At 47.3% G+C, this 23,749-nt stretch overlaps 1 protein-coding gene across 3 annotated transcripts in view; it reads right to left on the reverse strand.

Moving 5' to 3' along the window:
- JPH2 (junctophilin 2) overlaps positions 1 to 23,749 on the reverse strand; it is a 74,676-nt gene that overhangs the window by 24,551 nt on the left and 26,376 nt on the right. The window contains exon 3 of one of the 3 annotated variants that reach the window (XM_006132226.4): positions 20,067 to 21,491. The exons of the other annotated variants lie outside the window; for them this stretch is intronic. Within the exon in view, the coding sequence (XP_006132288.1) occupies positions 21,323 to 21,491 (169 nt within the window). The 3' untranslated portion in view covers positions 20,067 to 21,322. Of the gene's footprint in view, positions 1 to 20,066; positions 21,492 to 23,749 lie in introns of those variants that run through there. 3 annotated transcript variants of the gene reach the window in all.

The following is a 23,749-nucleotide window of genomic DNA, read 5'->3' on the forward strand; positions in this document are numbered from 1 at the left end:
TATTTTCTAAATAAGATGTAATGTGGATTGTGATGTCATGTCAGGTGTGTCCGGTGTTTTTGTTGAAACCATTTGGCAACCCTATACTCGCCTCCTGCATGGAGATCAGCTGGGCACTGGGAGCCTGAGCAGGCAAGTCAGCTCTCAAACCTGGGCCTGTGCAATTCACACAAGGCCTCTTTCCCATAGGGTGTTGTCCACCTCCAGCTCCATGTCTGAACACCCCCACAGAAGGCAGGCTCCTGCTCCCACACAGAGATGCAGACTCCCTGGGCATGTGTGCTATCATTGGGTATGTCTACACAGCAAAGTTATTTCGAAATAACTTTACTAGCATCTACACAGCCAAACTACTATTTCGAAATTAATTCAAAATAGCGGAGCACTTATTTTGAATTTGGCAAACCTCATTCCACGAGGAATAATGCCACATTTGAAATAGCTATTTCGAAATAAGTGCTGTGTAGACATTTATTTCGAAATAGGGGGCCTCCAGTCTTCCCAGGGTTCCCTGGTGGCCACTCCAGCCTCAACCAAGAACACTCCTCTTCCTCCCTCCTCCCCGGAGCCCTTAAAGGGGTTGACTCTGGCCACAGTGCCTGTGCCAGCTTCAAGCCTGCCAGCCCAGAGCCAGCAGTCACTGCCCCTGACCCAGTGGCCCCAAAACATGAGCCAGCAAGCCACTGGCAGCCAGCCCTCCACCGCTCCCCAGGAGAAGTCTGCCAGCTCCAAGGAGCCTGCCAGGGCCTGGAGAAGGCAGGTGCCTTTCTGGTCTAGGGTGGAGATCATGGACCTTATTCAGGTTTGAGGGGGATGCCCCCAACATCCATGATTACCGCACTATATGGAGGAACGCAGCCATATATGGCAGAATAGCTGCCAGCCTGGCCAAGAAAGGCCACATGGGAACCCAGGAGCAGGTGTGTATGAACCCAAAACTCTGAGCCCTGAGCTCCCCCTCCCCCTTCTTCCCCTAGATTCCCTCTTCCAGCTCTGTCTTCTCAGGTTTCCCCCTCCCCTCTCCCACTCTCTCTTTTCCCCTGTCCCACCTCCTTTCCCCAGTCTCACCAGAGTTTCATCTCTCCTCCACCCCCAGTTTTGTTAAATAAAGAGAGTTTGTGTTTATGAAAATATGTGTATTTTATTTGACATCAGGAAGAGGGGTTAGGGAGGGGTACGTGGACGGACGGGAGGGAGGAATGAGGCACACGCTCACAGTGGGGCAAACTAGGGAGGCTCTTAGTGCTCCTCAGGGTGGAAGCTCTCCCGCAGGGCCTCCTGGATACTGACAGCCCCCCGATGGACCTCCTGGATGGCAGCCTGCAGAAAGTGCAGCCAGGCTCACAGCAACGTGTCCAAGAGAAGCACCAGAGTGCCCAGGGGCAGCTCTGGCTCCATGTTGCAGAGTGCTGTCGTGTCCCGAGTGAGGGCAATCAAAGCACACCGAGACAAAATGCTTTACTGTCCCTCATCGAGAAAGGCAAGCAAGCAGGGAAAGCTGAGAACCGGCTGTCCGGAGGGGGGTGGGGAGGGGAGTCCCTTTAAGCACAGGCCTCAGATAGCCTCAGGCAGCAGTCACACAAAGTAACTCCTGACCTGATGCCCTGCTGGACCTGGTTCCGGCTGGCCTTAAATGCGATTCAGCGTCCATTCAGTGTGGACGCAGTATTTCCAAATAGCAAAATGCTATTTCAAAATGCATTTTGTGTGTAGACGTGTTATTTCGAAATAACTTATTTTGAATTAACTATTTAGAAATAAGATATTTCGAAATAATGCTGTAGTGTAGACATACCCATTATGTAGATGGTTTATTCCAGCACAGGTTCTGGGGTTAGTACCTGTGTTTTTCAGGCCTTGACAGGCTTTGGAAATAAATTGGTTTCATTCAGCTTCCACAGACCACATGCTCATGGCCGGTGATACGGGTACTGTAGTGGCAAGGAAGGTCTGATTGGAAACTGCCATTGTTCATTACCATCTGAGGGGCACCGCTAAGGGTTTATTAACATGCTGGTCTGAGAGGGGGTGGGAGTGGGATAAGGCATAACCCTATAGCTAAAAACCTTATCTCTAGCCAGCTGCAGGCTAGGGAGAGGCATGCAATCACAGTGTTTGCTGGCCAGCCAGATGCTGGTTTTGTGATTCTGAATAATAACAAAACCTCTTACACAATCATTTTGAAATTATGAATTATTATTTGTATTACTAGGACCCTATGGCACTAGATGGTGTACAAACACAGAACAAAAGGATGGTCTCTGCCCTAGAGAACTTCCTATTTAGATAAAGACAAGAGGCAACGGTTGGAGACTAATGTTCTCTCTAATCTTTTCCATCCAGGCGTGGATTTTTTCCATGTACAGAATACATTTTGTTATGTGCAGCAAGGCATGTTTGGATGTGCACCATAAGGAAAAACACAGACCTAACTGTGGACACTGGTAATCAGCTGGGCAGCATTAAATTCTCCTTGAGCAGTTGCACAAGCGCACAGTTTACGGGGAACACTGATGGAGACAAATGGATGGGGAAGCCTCAGGAAATGGGGAGACAATACGGCTCAGCATGATGGGCAGTGGACTCAGCACACCAGCCGCCTGCTATCACTAAGTTTTTTGTAGGCATCATCACAACGGAGAGTCGTAAGGAAGGATTTGTAGGACAAAGAGGTTGCTTTAGATCTCCAAGTGCTTAGGGGCTAGCAATTTCCCCCAAGGCTAAAGCCGGTAAAAAATGGGAATATATTTTACCAAAAAATGAAAATAAAACAAAATTGTTCCTTTTTCTCCATTCAGAAAAATGTAAAAATTGGAATATTTTTCTCGGTCAGCTCATTAACTGATCAAAACCAGAATGCATTTTTAATGAAAAATCAATTTTTGTTTCTAACCGCTCTCCACAGAACATCTAGCACCACACCAGGGAGCAATCCACGGGGAGACAGAACAGGGCAGAATATTTCCATGGGGCGGAGGAGCCTGCATGACTGGCACTTTTGAAAATTCCAGTCTAAACTTACCGGTGGCAGAAGTCAACAGCTCTTCAGACCAGTGCTAAACAATACACCCCAAACAAATCTAATGTGCAACGGTAAGTGGAAAGGAAGAAGGAGGCTCCTAAAAATCACAGAGCTCTCTCAGTCCCAGCTAGGAAGGCAAGGATCTATGAATACACCCCCTGGGGCAGCTAGCAGCCACCTACATATTAGGGAGCACAGACTTCAGGTTGTTGCAGTGGAGAAGTTCTCCTCCTAATTTCAGCTCCCCAGTCGGCACGGTTAAAAATAGCTTGCAGGAATTCTTTGGAAGGGGGCACTCGTCTGAAGCTGAGGTCAGGAGGAGATATACATGTGAGGCATGCAGCACGCTGCCCATTGCCTCTGGAGTGCATTGCCCTGTGTTTTGGTCCTTGCATGTTGATCTGTGGAGCTGGCATCCTACTGTTGTTCCAGAATCATCCTTTCCAACTCAATATGGTGGTGCTTTGTGCTTACTTTCCCGCTACAGGCTGGATCTCCCTGGTTCGGCACCCTCAGGACCATTCCCGAATGAGGGAGTTTGCTGGACCAGGGGAGGTCAATGCTGTCCCCGCCGCCGCCAGCCACCAGCCCCATTGCTACCACTCCAACAGGACGCCTGACTCCGGCAGAGCTGCTGGCCCTGTTACCACCACCCCTCAAGGCTCCCAGCTGCTGGCTCTGCTGCTACCAGACACCCTGCCAGAGGGGCTCTATGGTCCAGCAAGATCCATGGTCCAAAGTTTAGAGAGGTTCCACCCGCAGTACCCCATTTGAGAGAGCAGAAAAGCTCTAATACTGTAATCGTTTTTGTATAAGGGCAGGGATACAGCACCATTCCCCTCTTTTCTAGCTGACTCCAGCAGTGCTGCTGTCCACTCCATTCCTCCGGTTGCTACAGGGTATCAGAGCTGAAGTGGACTCTGACCACTCACCAGTGAGCCCATAATCCAAGCCCATAAACCTGTCTTCTCGGACTGTGCTTGTGTTTTGCACAACCTCATTTCATAAGGCTATAGATGAGATTAGAACTCGTAACGAATACTGCAAATGCCAGATACAGCCCCACTCGAGAGCCACTTACAGCCTACAGGTGCTGAGTTGACCTTGTGGCCAGAAATAGGGGAATAGCTCAGATGCCTGTCCCAGCTATGTTCCGTAGGGAGAGTTATTCTGTGCACAGTACCGGAAGGACAGCCCCATTCAGCACAGCTCGTCCCACTTTGTGTTTTGCTTTATCAGCCTGATTCAAAGACCTCCCCCTCCCCTTTGGGAATGACTAACCCAGCCCCTTTTTCTGATCTTTTCAAATACAAATGGTTCAAAAAATGTCACACGAATTTGACTAATCAACATGTTAAATGAAAGGCAACTTTGCCTGTTTGTTCTATTAGTATAGTCTATTCTCGCACCAGACCTACTCCGTTTGTTTCATCAGCTTGTTGTGTCCTGTCCTATGAGGTCTGTGGAGCAGGACTGCTTTCTTAATCACTCATTTGTACAGCACCTAGCACAATGTGATCCAGGTCCTGTCTGAGACTCTTAGGTGCTACCATAATACAAATAATAATAAGAATGCCTGTATATTACATGCATTAATTTGACAGGTCAGGTAGTTCTGCATATCGTACATGTAATAATGTTTAGTATCAGAGGGGTAGCCGTGTTAGTCTGAATCTGCAAAAGCGGCGAGGAGACTTGTGGCACCTTATAGACTAACTGAAGTGTTGGAGCATGAGCTTTCGTGGGCAAAGACCCACTTCATTCACATGCATCTGACGAAGTGGGTCTTTGCCCACGAAAGCTTATGCTCCAACACTTCAGTTAGTCTATAAGGTAATAATGTTTGTTGGCCTCAGGTTTTCAGAAAAGTTGGATGTACAAAACGAAGCTAGAATCGCACATCTAACTGAACGCACAATTTCTGCAGTTGTGAGTCCAAACTCGAAAACTGTGTATACATATGGCTGGTTATGTTCATTTTGAATCCAAGTACCTGATTTTGCATGCACAGTCACTCTAACTACACCCGCAGAGTACACACCCAACTCTTCTACAAGTCTGGTCTCCATCACTGCTGTCCATTTCATTTAATGTCACAATTGGTATATTGCATTAAGAGTATGGCGGGAAAGATACTGTATATTTCAAATATCAAGTCTGCTGTATTGTTTCCTTCTGATGAAGTTTAAGGTATAATAATTTAGTTCAGCAATAATATTTATATATAAATATTTATATTTATATTATAACATTTATAGCATTCTGGAAAAAAACAGGGTCTGTTCCACGAACATTTTTCCTAAGGCAAAACCAGAACTTCCATAGTGCCAACACTTTGGTGGTGACAGTGAAGGATCAAAATGTGTATGAGAGCATTTACACAGCAAAAGTTGTGGCGGTGCGTCGGGGTTCCCCCGCCTCCTGCACCCCCGTAGTGGCATGAACAGACTCCACCAGCCAGTGGAATAGAGGGAGTTTATTGCTTCTCCAGGATACAGCACAGCATAGATGTAATCTGGTTACAGGGCAGGCCTAGGATGCCTCAGCCCCCCTTGAAATGGGGGAGACTGGGCCCCTAAATCCCAGCCGTTGCTTAGGCTGCTTCCTCACTTCCAGCCCCGCCCCCCACCCAGGTGTTGGTCTCCGCTTTCCTTCGTCTCCCTCCCTGGGAGGCTGAGCCTGGGTGTCTGGGTTAATACACATTTGGGAGAGTCAGTGGCTGTGTCTACATTGGCACCCTTTTCCGGAAAAGGGATGCTAATGAGACAAGTCGGAATTGCAAATGCTGCGGGGATTTAAATATCCCCCGCGGCATTTGCATGAACATGGCTGCCGCTTTTTTCCAGCTTGGGGCTTTGCCGGAGAAAAGCGCCAGTCTAGACGGGATCTTTCGGAAAATAAAGCCTTTTCCGGAAGATCCATTATTCCTCTAAAAATCAGGAATAAGGTGCTTTTCTCCGGCAAAGCCCCGAGCCGGAAAAAAGTGGCAGCCATGTTCATGCAAATGCCATGGGGGATATTTAAATCCCCCACGGCATTTGCAATTCCGACTTGTCTCATTAGCATCCCTTTTCCAGAAAAGGGTGCCAATGAAGACACAGCCAGTGAGAATCTCCCATCACAGCGCAGAGGGACCCCGGGTCACAGAGCAGACAGCACCCCCACTACGCCACAAAAGTGCATCGAAAAAGCGATCTGCTTTTTCGAAAGAGAGTGTCCAGACTGAGTGGACGCCCTCTGACATGTAAGCTATGATTGCTATGGATAGAATGGTCACCAGAGCACCTGTGCTTTTTCCTCTTTCCTCTTCTTCCAAAAGAACTCCCTATTCCCTGTCCACACACGCCTTTTTGCAAAAGAGCTCTTTTGCAAAAAGGCTTCTTCTTCATAGAATGAGGATTACCAATGCCAAAAAAAACCCCCTCTGTTCTTTCGATTTTCTTGTGGAAGAACACAGTTGCAGTGTGGACATTCCTCAAGTTTTGTCAGCCGTTTTTCCGACAAAAAACTCTTCAGTGTAGACATACCCTACATCTTTTCCCCCTCCCATAACTCTACTGTAACATTCTGCTCTACCTACTCCCCTTCTCCTCCTTCCCCTGCCCATACCTCTTCCCCCATACAAACAGAGTTGGCTACAGAGGCTAACTGGAAGCCGCACTGATCACCCTTTGCATATCCTCTTTTATGTGCATCATATCCATGCAATTTAGACTGTAAACTCCTGGGCTACGTCTAGACTGGCATGATTTTCCGGAAATGCTTTTAACGGAAAAGTTTTCTGTTAAAAGCATTTTCGGAACAGAGCGTCTAGATTGGCACGGATGCTTTTCCACAAAAGCACTTTTTGCGGAAACGCGTCTGTGGCCAAACTAGACGCGCTTTTCCGCGGCTGATTTTCCAGAAAAAGAAGCCAGTCTAGACACAGCTGTTAGGAAAGGGTTTTTGCTGATAGTAATAAGCATGCACCTCACGGCTGCTCTGTAAGTAGCAAATACAGTACAAACAATTGAGCAACTACCAGATGCAGGAAATGTACCATTACTGTTCTAAAGCATGTCGCTGTATTTTTTTTTAAAGATAAAATCTAATAACTTTGAAATTACTTTGTGTTCTAATCTCAGTTCTCGGACATCCAATTTGTGAGATGCACTGGAATTTTCACTGAATTGTACCAACACCCAGATACTGAAGTGACTGACACTTTGGAAATACCCATGCTAGATAGCTAGATAAACAGCACATTCTCTCCTTCCTTCTGGCATTAAGAGCAAGGCCCAGACCATCTTGTCTGGGAGAAAAGCATCTTCTTTGTATGGAATGCTTAAAGAGCAAGGAGTTGTTGTCAAAGTTCACTGAAGTTTAACAAGCTGAGCAGGGCCGTCCTTAGGATTTATTGGGCCCTACTATTAAATTAGTGCCCATATTCCTGATGGCAGCTGGGGCTGGCAGAGGAGGATGATTTTTTTAGAGCTGTGATTTTATATTCTTCAGCCACACACTAATGAAATATTTTTAAAACAAATTTTAATCTCTGGTCCTGTTGACTAACACGGTAAATTCAGAAACGGATGGTATAGACCTGGGGTTGGCAAATGTCTGCTTAATGGCTTCATTACCCATTTCACAGGTTCAATGTTCTGCTAATAGATCTAACAGCCTGTTTCACTTTTAAGTTAACTAGATCCTCTCTGGAGGAAGTAGAGCCACAGAACAGGGCTGGGAAGAAGCAAGTGGGTGGCCATTAAGACCCAGTGGTGCCCCAAATTTTCAGGTGCCCTATACAGCGGTTTATTCTGCATATGGCCCTGAATCTCAGAAAGCATTGGGACTAAGCATTGGGACTAAGCATACCTGACCAATTTGAAAAATACTGAAATATTATCCTCAGCCTTAAATAGCTCAAAGCTACTTGTATCCTTCACTGAACAATACTTCCCCATAGAACAATTCACGAAACATAAAACTACAGCTATCTTCACCAAGATGTCTACTCAAAGATCCTTGTTCTGAGCGGGGGAAATAGGCTAGCTAAATATTCTACGGCTTTCTGAGTCTCAGTATTGCTTTCTTAATATAGCAGGTTCTTTAATGTTGCAACTGGAGCAGCCATTGATCCAGATGAGGGTCCAAATTGAGCAACTGACTGGGAGTTAGCTGTCCTTCTCTTTCCTAGGGAGATGCCACTCATGCAGACTGCGGGTCCCAACATGCAGGGCCTAGAGGCCACTCAGGATGAAATGCTGCCTACTGGGGACTTGCAGTCTCCATAGGCTACACATATCAGAGATAAAGCAGGATGTATTAAACAACTGCGTGGGCCTTGTTTGCCCTGTAAGAGTGGAGGGCCTCCGAGATATCAGTATAAGGAATGTAGCAAATGCTTTCACTCTTACTGCTGTCATCTCTCTGCTGCAGGAAGAACACGGAGCGGAGCCCCGATCTAGCATTTCGGCTGGTGAAAAGCTCTTCTGTACATCCTGCAACCTGGTTGGGAAGTATGTCATGACAAAGTCAATGCAGTTCGCTGCAGACAGAAGGGTAGGTTCAATCTCTGTTAGCTGCTGTACTTCCTTTCCTCTGTTTTCTTGGCCTGCTCCCAGGCTTCTGTCTGCAGCTTTGCCTAGTAGCAGGAGGGTGAGCATGAACTATAACTTCCTCCAGTCAGAGTGCACAGCCCACCAACCCTACAATAATAAACCAGTCTGTGCATCCCAGCGCCTGTAATCAGCCCCATCATAATACTCCAAGGCACACTGGTGATATGAACCATAACAGAAAATACTAATGATTTAGATTTATAACCTAGATAAAAAGAGCTCATCTCATGGTCTGGGCATAAGGTTGCCAGGTGTCCAGTTTTCACCCGGACTTTCCATTATATTCCGTTATGGTCTAGACAGTATTTGGTCCTGCCATGAGGGGAGGGGACTGGACTCGATGACCTCTCGAGGTCCTTTCCAGTCCTAGTATTCTATGATTCTATGATTTGGGTCCTCCGTCTGGTAAAAAACCGCAGAAATGTCCGGTATTTCCTGTTTCCCTCAGACGGAAGCCCGGCGAGGACAATTTTCCCCTGCCACATTTGGCGGGGGCAGGGGAGTGAGGAGCATGGGCCCCCCCTTTTTTTTCTTAACAACTTTGATCTCCCCCCTTTTTTTCACAACAGAATTTTTTCCTGATATTTTTTTGGGGGCAGGGGTTGGTATTTTTTGTTAAACCACCTGGCAACCCTATCTGGTTACCCTTTTTATATTTTACTTTCACAGTAAGGTCAAACTGGACTATGCATTCCATAGATGGACACATTAAAGCCAATAAAGCAAACCCCTTTGCAGAAGACACAGCAATCAAGTGCTTCCAACCTTCAGCCCACTCCCTCCCTGGGGGTGCATTTGGGTCTAACAGCATGCACCTTAGGGTGACAAACTGGCACTATTCCATGCCAAGTGCACACACGTATGCACACGCGTGTGCACGTGTGAAGAGGGTGTGTGGGATGAAATCCGTTCCAAAGACACAGACACCATACAGAGAACATCCAGCCAGCAGCCTCCTCTTGGTCATTTCATGGGCAGCATGGCAGAGGGAGAAAGGTGAGGTCATAGGATGTACATAGATTCCATGAGTTATGAAGGGAATAAATTTCTCAGTGGTACTTAGATTAAATATGATGTATTTATTGGTAAAGATATATTTTTTCCTGACTGCAAACTATACTTGGGCTCAAGAGCTGGTCAGCAACGGATATTTTTCCTTGAGGAAAATGCTGATTTTTTATTTAAAAAAAAATCAAAGTCCACTTTTAAAAAAAGTTTCTGGCAACCAGAAACCAAACCATTTTGGCCTAAAATGTAGGAAAAACCCAAACTCAAAATACTTTGGTTCTTCGGCTTTCCAACAAAAAGGAAAAAACCTGAACTTTTCAAGGAAAATAAACAGTTTCTGTGAAAAATTTCCATTAAAGCAAAGAGCCAATTATCCGGGGCAAATAAACGTTGACACAAAATTGTCTACCTGACCCTTTTGGCCTCAAAATCAAAATTCACAGATTTTAAGTCCAGACCTCTATGATAATCTAATTACAGGCCCGCCAGTGGGGGGATGGGACAAGGGGGCAGTGGCAGCCAGAACCTGGGACCCTTTAAATCGCTGCTGGTGACCCAGCACCGCTGAAGGGTTGACAGGGGAGACTAACCTCCACTCCAGCCCCGCCCCTTCTGGTAGTGTGGAGCTGCCCCTCCCCCACCTCGCCCAGGGGCCAGGCAGTTCTGTCCACCCTCTGCAGAAAACGGACTGTAGAATTTCATGCAGTTTTGGGCTCTCTCTCTCAGTACTACTACTAGTCAGAAAGGTTGTGCAATAAATAAAGCCCCTCAGTGACACCTCTGCCCCCATTGTCTTCTGTGGCTTTGCCCAAGTGTGACTGACTGCAACTCAGTAAACAATTTTGCTGACAATGCACATGAAGGAATAGAATCCAGTTGCCTGTCTTGTGTATCAAAGCTCAGCAAAGCTAGCCGGAATAAAAAATGAAAACACTCATGTTTGTCAGAAAAGCAGGTGCATACATACATACACACACAGCAGTTCTGAGGAGCAAGAAACTGACATTTTTTACAGTCATTCTTTGGGGGAAGCTGCACTCTGAGTTTCCTGATTATTTCCCTGTCGATGAGGGATCTGGAAAACTGATAAAATGGCGTGCAAAATGCTTTTGGAAGATGAAATCCTTCTCAGTTTAAAATTGTGCTAAGCCAAAAATATGTCAACATCTGTGGTTTTGATTCTACAGAAGCAAAAGCTAATCTGTGTTTCTGATGAAAACTCTGTTCTGGGGATGATTGGAAAAGGGCAATTTGTATCAAGCATCTTATTTACATGCATTCTCTGGTGTTAATATAGTATCTTCTCACATCTCAAACATTAATTAATGAAGCCTCACACAAGTCCAGTATTATCAGCCACATTTTACACATGGGGAAACTGAGGCACACAGGAAGTATGCAGCAGGCCTAGCAGTAGAACTCAGTTCTCATGACCCACACGCCTATCCCTTAATCGCAAGGCCATCTGTCCTTCTGCTCACAGTGTAGGTGCGTTGGAAAGAATTGTTAGGCTACTCTGAATTCTACCCTTTTATTCCCAGAATAACTGTCAATGAAAATAACCAATGGGACTCTCACTAATATTTGTCATCTGAAGAAGTGGGCTGTGCCCATGAAAGCTCATGATACTATTTACATATTTTTGTTACTCTCTAAGGTGCTGCAGGACCATTGTGGTTTACTCTTTTTTCCTCTGCTACAGTTACCAAAGGAAAAGGAGAACAGGCAAGAGCAGCAAGGACTTTTTGTTAGTCCATTTCCTTAGTGTTAAAAGACAGATGGCGTCATTCCAGGAGGTCTCTGACAGAACCCAGTTGGAGAAGCCTCGCTGACATGATGAGTCTGCAGTAAGATACAAGGGGCCAGTGGAAATGGTTCTATGGGCCCTGGGCTACAATGGCGATCAAGAGAGGCAGGCTAAATGCTATGAGGATCTTGTCCCCTGTAGAGAATGGTTTGTTCCAGCCACTAGCTGTTATTATGGACAGGAGCAGGCCCTGCCTTAGGGCAAGGTGAGCAAGGCAGTTGCTTCAGGGCCCCACACTGCAATTGACAGCGCTTTGGTGTGAGTCAGGTGGCTAATTCAGGCTCACAAGAAACACCTCAGGCACTGAAACTGCCCTCCTGTTGAGGGGTGCTTGGCTATGGATCACTAGCAGCAACACTTGCAGTGGTGACTGTCCCCGGCCACTTCCATGCTGCCCAATGGGGGTCCGGGCTTGGGTTTAAAGCCCTGCCAGAGACCACTCTCCCCACACTCCCTCCTGTCTGCTCCTGCAGCCTGGGGGGTGCCTCCTTCCCCTTGCTGCTCCTGGCCCTCGGCTCTGGCTGTTGCTGCTCCCTGGGCTGGCTCCTATGGCCCAAGCAAAACTCACCTGGGGCTTGCGGGTAAGTGGGGAGCTTCCTGATCTGGCCCCCACATCAGAATGGAGGGGTGGGGGCAGTTCCTTCCCTGGCCCCACTCCCTGGGGCTTCGCCTGCACCGTTGCATCCACCCTCTGGGCCCACCCTCAGCATGCCGCCTTGGGCCCCACGAACTCTTTGGCCGGGCCTGGACAGGAGCAGAGGAAGTCTCATCTTTTTGGAGCTGATGGGCCCAGTTTAAGAGCCCAGCTAGAATGGGGAGAAAGGGGTGGGAATATATTGCACTGGGATTTCCCTTCCGAACGCTCCTGCCCATGTCCAATGTCTGAAATCAGAGGCACCTGGAGACCTCAGCTTCCTGCCCAGTCTACCCAGAGCATTCAAGTTCTCCTGTGACTATTAACTACCACCCCAAGAGCAATGAACCCAACACCCTGGGCTCCTTTGGCACCAGGCAGGCAAAGTTTGGGAGCCCTGGGGTGAGCACTCAGAAGCTGTTAACACAAATGGAAGGAGTTTTATCTGCACTGGGGGGTAACATATCACCCAGCCAGGCTGCAAGGAACAAAATCCCCTGCAGCTGCATAGAGGTATATAATGGTCACCCCCTGCCCATGTTAGAGACACTTAAGCTAGCAGTGTAGAATAGCAGCAAACCCAGCAGCAACCACCTCCACCCGCAGCAAACCTACTTCTTGCCCAAACAGTCCTAGTGCCCCAGGTGAAGCTTATATGAACCTGCAGAGCCCACAGGCCAGGTGAACGTGATTCCCTTAAAGGGGCTGTTCTCCATTCACCAGGCTCCCTGCTGCATCCTTTACCTTAGCGCCATGCAGCCATCCTTCCTTCCAGCCCTGAATCACAGGCATGCTATAGGTGAGGCCATAGCTAGCTCAGCTAACTGAGAGCAACTTGCGCCTTCTAGGACGCTGTGGATAGACTCCTGGTGGGACACAGATTGACATCTGGTGGAATTTACAACAGTGCCTAGCTCCAATAGATTTCAATGGGATTTAGGCACCTAGATGCTTGCTTGGTGCCTAAATATCTTTAAAACCATCATCCAACTCAATACAAGCAAGATTAAAAAAGGAGACAAGAAATCCATGGTGGTGTCAGCCCCTCCTCACAAAACCTGATTCAAAAGAGAGAAGCAGACTCTCCTGTAACCTGACTACAACATGCTGCTGTACTGAAGAGTCCTTCCATCATGACTAGGAAATTGCACTCAGTGAAGAGAAAACTGTGGCCTCGGAGACAAACGCAGCCGACTTCTAATCCCTCTTGACGCCTGCGTGCCTCAGTCTCCCCAGGGACATGAATACCCCCTTCATGAGGAGGAGATGAGGAGAGAGCAGCTGAAGTGTATACAGTACTTCAACACACTGAAGTGTGTTGGAGTGCTATAAGGGCTCAGTATTGGTGTTTTGGTGCAGTACTGCGGAATACCAAAGTATTTCTTATATTTTTTTCTTTAAAAACCCACCGTCTTCTGATTTAGTTTTCAGCTTTTTTGTAGCAAGAACGACCCTGTGTTGCCTCTGCAAATGCAAAAATTGTTTCTCTGGGGTTCAGCCCCTAGAATTCAGGCTCATGAAACTCGAGTGACCAGCCAAGTAGCTCCAGGACATGAACTGTCTGATAAGGAGCCACTAGACTAGTGCATAGTCCATATACCGAGGCAGTGTTGTTGATCTGTCACATTAGGAGTGGGGGTAGAATTGGGGTAGGGAGAAAAATGCCCCCTTCTCTAGAAATGATGCTGCCAAACCTTTACTCACGATGACCTTTCATATTCTTTTTCCAAGGACAAATAGGGACCCAAACTCTTGGAGAAATGCCACGTAAGGGGGGAGGGGAGGAGAAAAGGTAGACATGAGAGGACACCAGAGGAAAGCAGCCCAGCAGCATGTGCTGTCTAGCAATGCAGCCTGCGCTGTTCCTGTGCCAGCAAGGTTGACCTCAGCCGAGAGAGTGACATTCACATCCATTCAGCCACGCAACAGCCTGGAAAAAGAGGCCAGAGAGCCGCTTTCTGCAGGCATCCCACACAAGAGGGAAGGGCTGCACCGACTCAAGCCAATGTGAATAAGGGCCCAGTGGCGCCAGGGAATTTCAGTCCATGCCATCTGTGTGTGTGTGTGTGTGTACTTTCCGTTCCCTCCCCCTGCTCCTTCCCCAGAGCTAAGAATGACAGGCTGATGTGTCTCAATGCCAGGGCTGCCTCAAGCAGTGACGGGGCAGGTTCCCATCGCTTCCCACCAATATGCTTCACCCCTGGCCTGGAGGAACAGCCACTAAGGGTGAGAAAGGAGCTGAGTCTCCCTGGCCTACCCAGGGCCTGGCCTCTCTGCTGAGCCTTCTGAAGAAAGGACCGATCACTACAGATAGTTGTCAAGGAAGTGGAGGAAAATGTTTCTTCAATACACGTCAGCGCTCATCAGAGCTCACTCATCTAAGTCAAAACCTCCAAGGTGTCTGGCTACTCCACCCATGACCCTCACGGCTGTTCTTGTTTCCTAGTGCGAGAGACAAAACCAGCGAGCTGTTTCCCCTCAGCGTTCCTGCGCCTTAGCACGAGGCTCCCTCCCCGCTAGCAGGCTAATGGACTTTGCTCCTGTTTTGCAGACAGACCCATTTTATCTGCATCCATGAGTCAGCCTGGAAAGGAAGTTATGGGACGTGAGAATCTGAGGCAAGGAAAGCAAACAGGAGCGTGGAAACTCTCTCTTCATCCAAAGTGAACACTCTGAATCACAGTAACCCAATAGGGTGCAGGCAGCAGATTCTGTGAAAGCCCCTGAGGTCTCTCTCAGTGATTTCCCAGCCGCGAGGTCCCTCAGGCCTTCAGTCTAGTAATAGGGTCAAAAAGCGGAATGCTATGGCTGTAGGATGGTCCTGGAGTCTGCAGGAATTAAAGGTTAATCTTGAATTAAAGAGTATGCCAACGCATGTGATGAAACCTCTAGGAACACGTCCAACCAACATTGGCAGCCCTGCTACGGAAGCCCAAATTTCCAGCCAGCCTCCCCTTTGTGTCTCTGTTCCCTCCTTTGTATGCACAGGGCTTGATTTTGCACTGGCAGACAGCTCAGATAGGATACCGTGTGCTCAGTGCCCGCAGTTCCTGTGGACAAATAGAATCACACACAATGCAGGGATCTGCCAGTGCAAAAGGAAGAACATTCCTGGGGCTGGTGCAACTTGAGGATGCCTATAAAAAGCATTTAAATACAACAACCAGCCACAAAACAATGATGCTACAGGCAGGTGGCCTGGGGATACAGGAGGCCCCAGATATGTGACTGCCCAAATTCCAACCCCCTGCACTTGCAACCAGTTTTGTAAGTGCGGAAGGGGCTGAAAACCCCCAACTTACATCCTTGGCCCGCATTTACGACAGTGCACAGCACCTATTGTAAATGAGGGTGCAAGTTACGATGCCCCCGACTTGCAACACTTCCCCAGGAACGGATTGTGTCACACAGGGGCCTCCTGTATATATGACTTTATCATGAATTAACAGGCTCTCTTTAGTGTCACACCCTTTCCAAATGCATGGAATTTTAATGGCGTGGGAGCTGTCTCATGGTACATTTACACTTCAAGCTGGAGATGTAATTTCCAATGTGAGGAGACCGACCTAAGAATCAAGGTGTGCCTGTGGCAGTGAGACCAGTTAGCTGTCCTGAGTACATACTTAGAGCCTCAGAACATGTCTTCACTCCAGGGGAGAGCGATGCTGCCACAATCGATCTCCTGGAGTTCGAGTTCGCAGGCACAGTGAAGACCTGCTAATTCGAACTCAAAGGGCACTCCGCTATGCAGACAGTACTCCTGCTCCTGCAAGGAATAAGGGAAGATTAATGGGAACGTTTGCTCCCTTCAGCCTCCCGCTGTGGGGACAGCAGGAAAGTTTGAAACATGGTATGTTGACTCCAGCTACATAATTAACGTAGTTGGAGTTGCGTATCTTGATTCGACCTTCCCCTTTAGTGTAGACCTGGGCTCAGATAGGATTGTCCCTGGCACAGCTAGCCTCTGCTGCAGCCTTTACTTCTAGGGGAATTCTGCATCACTGTGCAGGTGCAGAATTCATGTCCCTTGCAGATTTGTTTGCTCTCCTATAGAAAAATTACTTCTGGTGAGAAAGCAAAGGGAAGTGGCAAGAGTGATCGGGCACTCCTTCCTGGCAGTTGGTTCAAGCACCTGGATCAGTCAGGAGAGATGTAAATCAATGGGGCTCTGCAGTTAACATGGAGGGGCACAGCTTCGGGGTGTTTCTGAGGAGCTGGGCATAGGACAAGCTCTTTCCCTTAGGCGGAGCAGAATATAACATCTTGCCAGCTCAGTGAATTTTTCCCATTGTCTTTGTGAATTCCCCCAAGAGAATAAAGCAGAAGTAAAAGTTTTAAGGCTCCTTGACATTGCCAGCCTGGTGCAAAGAGTATGGCCTTCTAAATGCTTATGGTGCATTGTGATTAGAATTGGTCTAATTGTTCAGACTGAAATAATTTCCTATCAAAATACTGATCTTTCTGGAGATTGTCAGTAGCAAATATAAACTGTGAGTTTGACTCCCCAGCCCTCACTTGCTCATTAGTTGCCTGTGATGTAGCACTGATATGGATGCATATATTTGCTGGCTGATAACTAGAAATAAAAGGTCAAAACTACATACATTAGTTAGGCAAGGTGGACTAAGGATTTCCTCTAATGTTCCCCACTCCCATTATCCATCCATTGTACTGTCATTTAAATACATTACCAAAATAATTGAAACCAGAGTGATTACATTGTATTATTTTGACAAATAAAATATCTGGAATCTTGCAAAATTTTAAAATATTGTATGTAGAATGTTTATGTTTTTTGGTGCAGAATTCCCCAGGAGTAAGTCTTGCTGCTATTCTATTGCAGCCATGTGTACCAGGATGCTGATGGCTTTTCTTCCCATTCCCCTAACTATCGGGGAGAGAGGGGAATCAACACAGATTTTGTGAAATAATTCTCTTCTCCTCCCCTCACGAACCAGGAGAGGCATGCACAAAAGCCGTGTTGTTTCCCCTCGCTTCCTAATACCCCCTCCCCTCCACTCTCCTGAAATGGCACCCTTGGCCAGAAACACATACCGCTGGCTGTGGACAGCTGTGCACTGAAGATTGGCTGGGTGGCATCTGACTCTCTCCTGGGTGGCCGCCCAAACACTCAGCGTACAGGGAACACCGGGGGACAGCCTGGCGAATGAGTGGAAACTGAGCATGCTGCCGGGTCTGAGTTTGGCTCCCTGGTTCAGTCACTTACTGCCCCGCCCAGCACAGCCTGGGGTGCCTTTTGCAGACTTGGAGTGGCTCCCCCTCTTGCTAATTCGTAGACTTCAAAGCCAGAACTCACCATGATTTTGAGTCTGACCCCGTGTATCCCAGGCCAGAGAATTCCACCTAGTGATTCCTGCATCGAGCCCAGGGCCTGGCGGTGGAGCTGGATGGCATCTTTTCGAAACTGTAAAGCTTCATGTGACAGATACGCTGGGAAGCTTTATTGGGCTCTGGAGGGGATGGTGTATAATGCAGCTTGGCAAGGAGAAGGGCTCTTCAGTGGAGCAAAGTAAAGGATCAGGAATAAACTCTCCCTCCCACCCTCTCAACATTTTTTTGCTCACTCTATGGAAACAGGCTGGAATGAGAGTGTGCACTGGGACGCAGTGATGTGACCCGTGTCTCCTTTCAGTGGAGCAACAGGGCCTGGTGAGCACTGGCTATGGAACCATGAGGCTACATCTACATTGAGGAGCTATTTCAGGATACTTCCGGTATTCCGAAATAGTTATGCCGTATCTTTTGAACAAGCCCATTATTTCAAACTGTAACAGGCTCACTATTCCGATGTCCCTATAAACCTCGTTCCATGAGGAGTAAGGGACGTTTCGGAATAGCGTTCTCTTTCAAAATTATCTCCAAATAAGCTACGCAATTGGCATCGCTCAAATTACATAGCTTATTTCGAGCTCCGGGTGTAGTGTAGACGCACCCTAACTGGCAACAGAACTTTATTTTGGTCCACTCCTTTTTTTCTTTAGGGGTCTGATCCTGTTACCGTTGGGTCTGTTCCCAACTATTCTGGCTCCCTGACAACCCTACCTGGAGGGGTGTCATAGCCCATGTCCCATGTTAGACTCAGCCTGGGATTTTGCTCTTAGCAAGCAGGCCCCGTTTAGTTCTTCCCTACAGCCTGCTTGTTACACAGATAACACACAATTCTACATCCATCATGTGGTATGTAGGCCCAGAGGCCACAAAAATCAGAACAATGCAGAAGGGCCCAGAGCTTTGATTACACCAGGGATTTTCAAACTACGGGTCCCGACCCAGTACTGGGCTGTGGAATGTTGGGCACTGGGTCTCCTTGCTGCAGGGGGATCGGGTGAGCAGTGCAGGTGCTAATGCAGCTTCCTGCCTGTCCTGAGATCGCAGACTTCACTGTCCCCCAGAAGTGGCCGGCAACAAGCCCAGCTTCTAGGTAGGGGAGAAGCATACAAGGCTCCATGCACTGCCTCCCCTGAGCTCTAGCACCACACTCCCATTGCTTAGAACCTGCTGCTGGTGGCTTCTGAGGCACACCATGGTCTGGGGTGCCAGGACAGGCAGGAAGCCTTAGCACTGCTGCTGCACCGCTGACCGGGAGCTACTCAAGATAAGCCCCTCCTGATACCCCCAAAGCCAGTGTCCCCTCCTGCACCCCAAAGCCCATCCTCAGCTACAGCCCACATGTTAGTCAAATTATGTTGGGTCACGAGCATCAACAATTTTCTTCAACTGGGTCATAAGGAAAAAAGTTTGAAAACCACTGATCTACCCGGATGGGTACTGATGGCTCTGAACTACACTCCAGCATTGCCAACTCCAGCAATGTTATTGTTAGACTCACAGGCTACGTCTACATTGGCAAGATTTTGCGCAAATACTTTTAACGCAAGAGTTCTTGTGTTAAAGTATTTGCGCAAGAGAGCGTCTACACTGGCATGTGCCTTTGCGCAAGAGATGTGCTTTTGCTCAAGAGCATCTGTGCCAGTGTAGACGCTGTCTTGCACAAGAAAGCTCTGATGGCCTTTTTAGCCATTGGGCTTTCTTGCGCAAGAAATTCATGTTGCCTGTCTACACTGGCCTCTTGCGCAAGAACTGTTGTGCAAGAGAGCTTATTCCTGAGTGGGAACATTATAGTTCTTGCACAAGAAGCACTGATTTCACACATTAGAATGTCAGTGTTCTTGTGCAAGAACTCCCCGCCAGTGTAGACAGGCAGCATGGTTTTGCGCAAAAGCTGTGTCTAGACTGGCCAGTTTTTCCAGAAAATCAGCCGCTTTTCCAGAAACATTTGCCAGCTGTCTACACTGGCCGCTTGAATTTCTGCAAAAGCACTGACTTCCTACTACAGGCAGTCCCCGGGTTACGTACAAGATAGGGACTGTAGGTTTGTTCTTAAGTTGAATTTGCATGTAAGTCGGAACTGGTACATATTGTAGGGGAAACTCTAGCCAAACATTTCTCCAGAGCTCAGTTTTATTCTCCCACACCTCACTTCCCTCAGTCCTTTATTCTCAAGCTGAGGTGTCTGCTGAGAAAAGCCGCTCCGCGTCTCCCTAGTCTGCTGGGGGGGAGCGCTAGCTTCGCGTCTCCCTGGTCTGCTGGGAGGAAGCAGCTAGTGCGGGGTTGCCTCACCCCGTTTGTAAGTAGGGATCTGATGTAAGTCGGATCCATGTAACCCGGGGACTGCCTGTATAAGAAATCAGTGCTTTTTGCAGAAATACTATGCTGCTCCTGTTCGGGCAAAAGTCACTTTTGCACAAAACTTTTGTGCAAAAGGGCCAGTGTAGACAGCTCAGATTTGTTTTCCACAAAAAAGCCCCGATCGCAAAAATAGTGATTGGGGCTTTTTTGCACAAAAGCGCGTCTAGATTGACCACTGACGCTTTTCTGCAAAAAGTGCTTTTGCGGAAAAGCGTCCGTGCCAATCTAGACGCTCTTTTCCAAAAATGCTTTTAACGGAAAACTTTTCTGTTAAAAGCATTTCCGGAAAATCATGCCAGTCTAGACGTAGCCACAATGTTTGGTCTTTTCTTAAGCCCGCAGCACATGGAGCTTTTGAATACATAATTATGTGACTACAATAATAATAAAAAGTATGCTGCTGCCCCTCGTGGTGGAGGAGAAGAGCTCAAAACCATGACTCAACTTCACACTAAACACCCACAAACCAGTAGGGAACAAATGTGAACTGAGATTGAAAATCTCATTATTTTAAAGCCAAATCTCCCAATCGTGAGTAAGTTTTGAATGCTCGGGGCTGGCAATACTGAAACTCCCAGATTCACACGCTCTGCAACTTTGGGGAAGTTTAGAGACACATACAAACTTTGCAGTTATCACCTGCCTGTATCATAGATTGAATCGGCACTCCACGCTCCAGGAGTAGGGGGAAGGAGTTTAGCTCCCTTTCAAAGATCGTCTGAACAGTGTGTGTGGCGTTGTTTTGTGAACGGTTGTGAGCCGTTCCTTATGGTGCTTGATTTGTCTATAGGCTGGAGTAATGCTTTCCAGCATCCCAAGACAGAATGAATGGGGCTTTTGGGTGTGGCTTGGGAAAGTCTTGACAGTGCAAGCACTTTATTACTGGCACCATGAAGGTCCACTTGAATGGGCTCAAGTTTTATTGGGTAAGAGTTCCAGGCTGTGGCTCTCAGCTGTTGCATTCTCCTGTAGCTCCGATAAAGCACTGCTGTACATTCCCTTATTTAGTCAGGGACGCTCTGCTGACTCCAGTGCTTTCACTACGTCATTTACACCATACACCATGGTCCCCTAAGGAGACGCTCATTCCTGCCTAGGTAATGGAAGTTTGAAAGGCTGAGCACACGGAGATATAAGTAACATTGCTGAAGAATGTGAATGGGCAGGAGAGTTCAGAAAAGTGATCTGAGAGCTTCGGTTCACATCTCAGCAGAGACGTGCCACTGTTAATTTAAGGGCGAACTAAGAAGTGCCCACAGAACACAGGCTATTTAGAGTTCAAAACTTTGGAACAAATCATTTAACTGGCAAGAAGAGAGTTCTTCTCACTATTTTAACTCAAGACAGGCCTTGGGAAAGAAGGTCCCATGGTGTTTTCCTGTACCCAGAACTTCATCCCGTTTCTGTTATGCTATTTACAAGCTGCCTGGCCTCTCCTTAAATGATTTCAGTGTACTGTATTCCTGAGAGTTTTTTTGTGATGTATTAAAAAGACCATGTGAGGCACTTTGAATCTATGCTATTTAGCCATGGAAAGATGTTCAAATAGCAGATACCCGACTGCTTTTAGGCCCAACGATAAAGCGGTGCTGATTTTTATTTGTCTCTAGTAAAAAATCCTGGTGCTCAGATGCCTCCATGTGAGGTGCCGGAAGATAAATGGCTGAATTGTGGCAGTGATTTCTTCCTGCTGTCAAACATCTGGATTTCCTGGTGATAATAAATATGATGTGTCATGTGACAGATATATTTCAGAGGATATTTCTTAACAGGATATAAGGAGTTCAAAAGACCAGGCCAAAGCTACATAGTACCCATTACTTTACACATAGCAGTGCCCCTTTAAAAACACTGATTTCATTCCAGCTGGCTAAGAAGTGCTCGGACTGAAGTTGGCACAGACGCCAAATCACAGAGACTTATGATGGTCTCTGAGAGCAGAGTGTGACCCAGGGCAAGAAGGGGTTGCTGAATTTTCATTGTAGATTTGGCCCTTTTAAAAGCCACCGTCAGCAAAGAAGGAAATTCACTCTCCCTACTTACTGCAAGGAGTGCTTTGTAGTGAAGGAGCTGTCTCAGACCTCCAGCTGAATGGCTCAAGTGTTACCAGAGCCAGGCTGACTGATCCTCCAAAAGCAGCCAGGCTCTGTGCCTCGTCTGGGGGTTTGATTTTTTAAGGAGATGAAAGCTGTCCCTCAGCTGCCTGTTTGCGAAAGGATCACTTACCCTCTGCTTGACAAGTTAGCACATAGCCGGCATTCTGGCACCGATGCCATCAGGTAACTGCACAGACACACCAGCCTGCCTAATTGCACAGCTCTCAGCAGTTCTGCCTTCTCCCCCGATCATAAACAACAGGCGCTTCTCCGGGAAGCAGAGTGCCAGCCTGGCGAACAGGCCATATCACAGCTGCTCGAGGCTGCGTGGATTTGGGGAATCAGCTGCACAGACCCAACTAATCTCAGGCTGGCCTAACAGGAGGGCAGATTTCCCACTGCAACCCTGCAGCTTGGAGAGCATCTTTCAGTAGGGGCACCCCAAACTGAAATACGGGCTTTAGAGGCATACGCACCATGGTTACTTCTCTCGCCTTAGGACCATGCCCCATGCTGGATATCTTGTCCTATCAGTTCACGAGGGAACTTGCTCAGAGAACAAGGAAGAGAAAATCAAAGACTGCTCTTTGGAATGGGCAACATTCCCTGGCATTGTCATTCCCGCTTGAACGAAACATCCCAATACAACTTGTGCCTCCTTGGTTGTTATATAACCTGGTCATTTGCCTCTAAAAGGTCATTTATCTCTTTTCACTCCCCCTAACATGATGTGTGTCCTGTAGGCCAGTGTTTCTCAACCTCTTTTTATAAAGTACCCCTTTAAAAAAAAATTATAAGTACCCTCTTTAAAAGAAAAAAAAAGTACCCCCAGTACCTACAGTTTTCAGACACACGACATTTTATTCTACCATTGCAACATATTTGTTTAAACAGCTTAATCGTAGCAGGGCGGATGATGAAATTTTTGGGTGTAAAAAGTACAAAAATAATAAAGCGTTGTAAAACTTAAAACAAAAATTCAGTTTTCTCCAAATTTCAGTTGTGTTGACTCATCCCCCCAACTTCTCTCAAATACCCCTAAGGGTACTCATACCACTGGTTGAGAAACACTGCTGTAGCCCACCTTCCTACATCAATGACTCACAAATGACTTCCCATGTGATAGCTCAAGACCTTACCTGTCATCTTTCCTGAGCCACACTACCTGCCCTGTATGGCACATTTTCACTTAACGAGCCCCCAGACTGAATGAAGAGCTCTGCTTTGTGCCCAGCAGTTAGTGAATTCATGATGCGCCACCCCAAACAACTTGGCTACGTCTACACTGGCACCCTTTTCCGGAAATGCTTAAAATGGAACAGTTTTCCGTTATAAGTATTTCTGGAAAAAGCGCATCTACATTGGCAGGATGCTTTTCCAGAAAAGCACTTTTTCCGGAAAAGCGTCCGTGGCCAATGTAGATGCGCTTTTCCGGAAAAAAGCCCCGATCGCCATTTTCGCGATCAGGGCTTTTTTGCGGAAAAGACTACTGTGCTGTCTATACTGGCACTTTTCCGAAACAGCTTTTCCGGAAAAGGACTTTTGCCTGAACGGAAGCAGCATAGTTTTTCCGGAAAAACACTGACAATTTTACAGTAGATCATCATTGCTTTTCTGGAAAAGCAAGTGGCCAGTGTAGACAGCTCGCAGCTTATCCCGGAAAAGCGGCTGCTTTTCCGGAATAAGTGGCCCAGTGTAGATATAGCTTGGTTTCAATTCAGAGTTTACAAGTGAGTGTGATGGCCAGGCCTGCTGCCGGGTAGGGTGAGGGGTGGGGCAAAGTGGTCCATTTCCCCGGGGTCTGAAGATTCAAAAGGGACTGGAGCTCCTGGCTATTGCTGCTGCTACTATGCCAGTGACAGCAGCCAGAGC

Source organism: Pelodiscus sinensis, chromosome 18, assembly GCF_049634645.1.
Source record: "Pelodiscus sinensis isolate JC-2024 chromosome 18, ASM4963464v1, whole genome shotgun sequence".
NCBI classification, from domain to species: Eukaryota; Metazoa; Chordata; order Testudines; family Trionychidae; genus Pelodiscus; species Pelodiscus sinensis.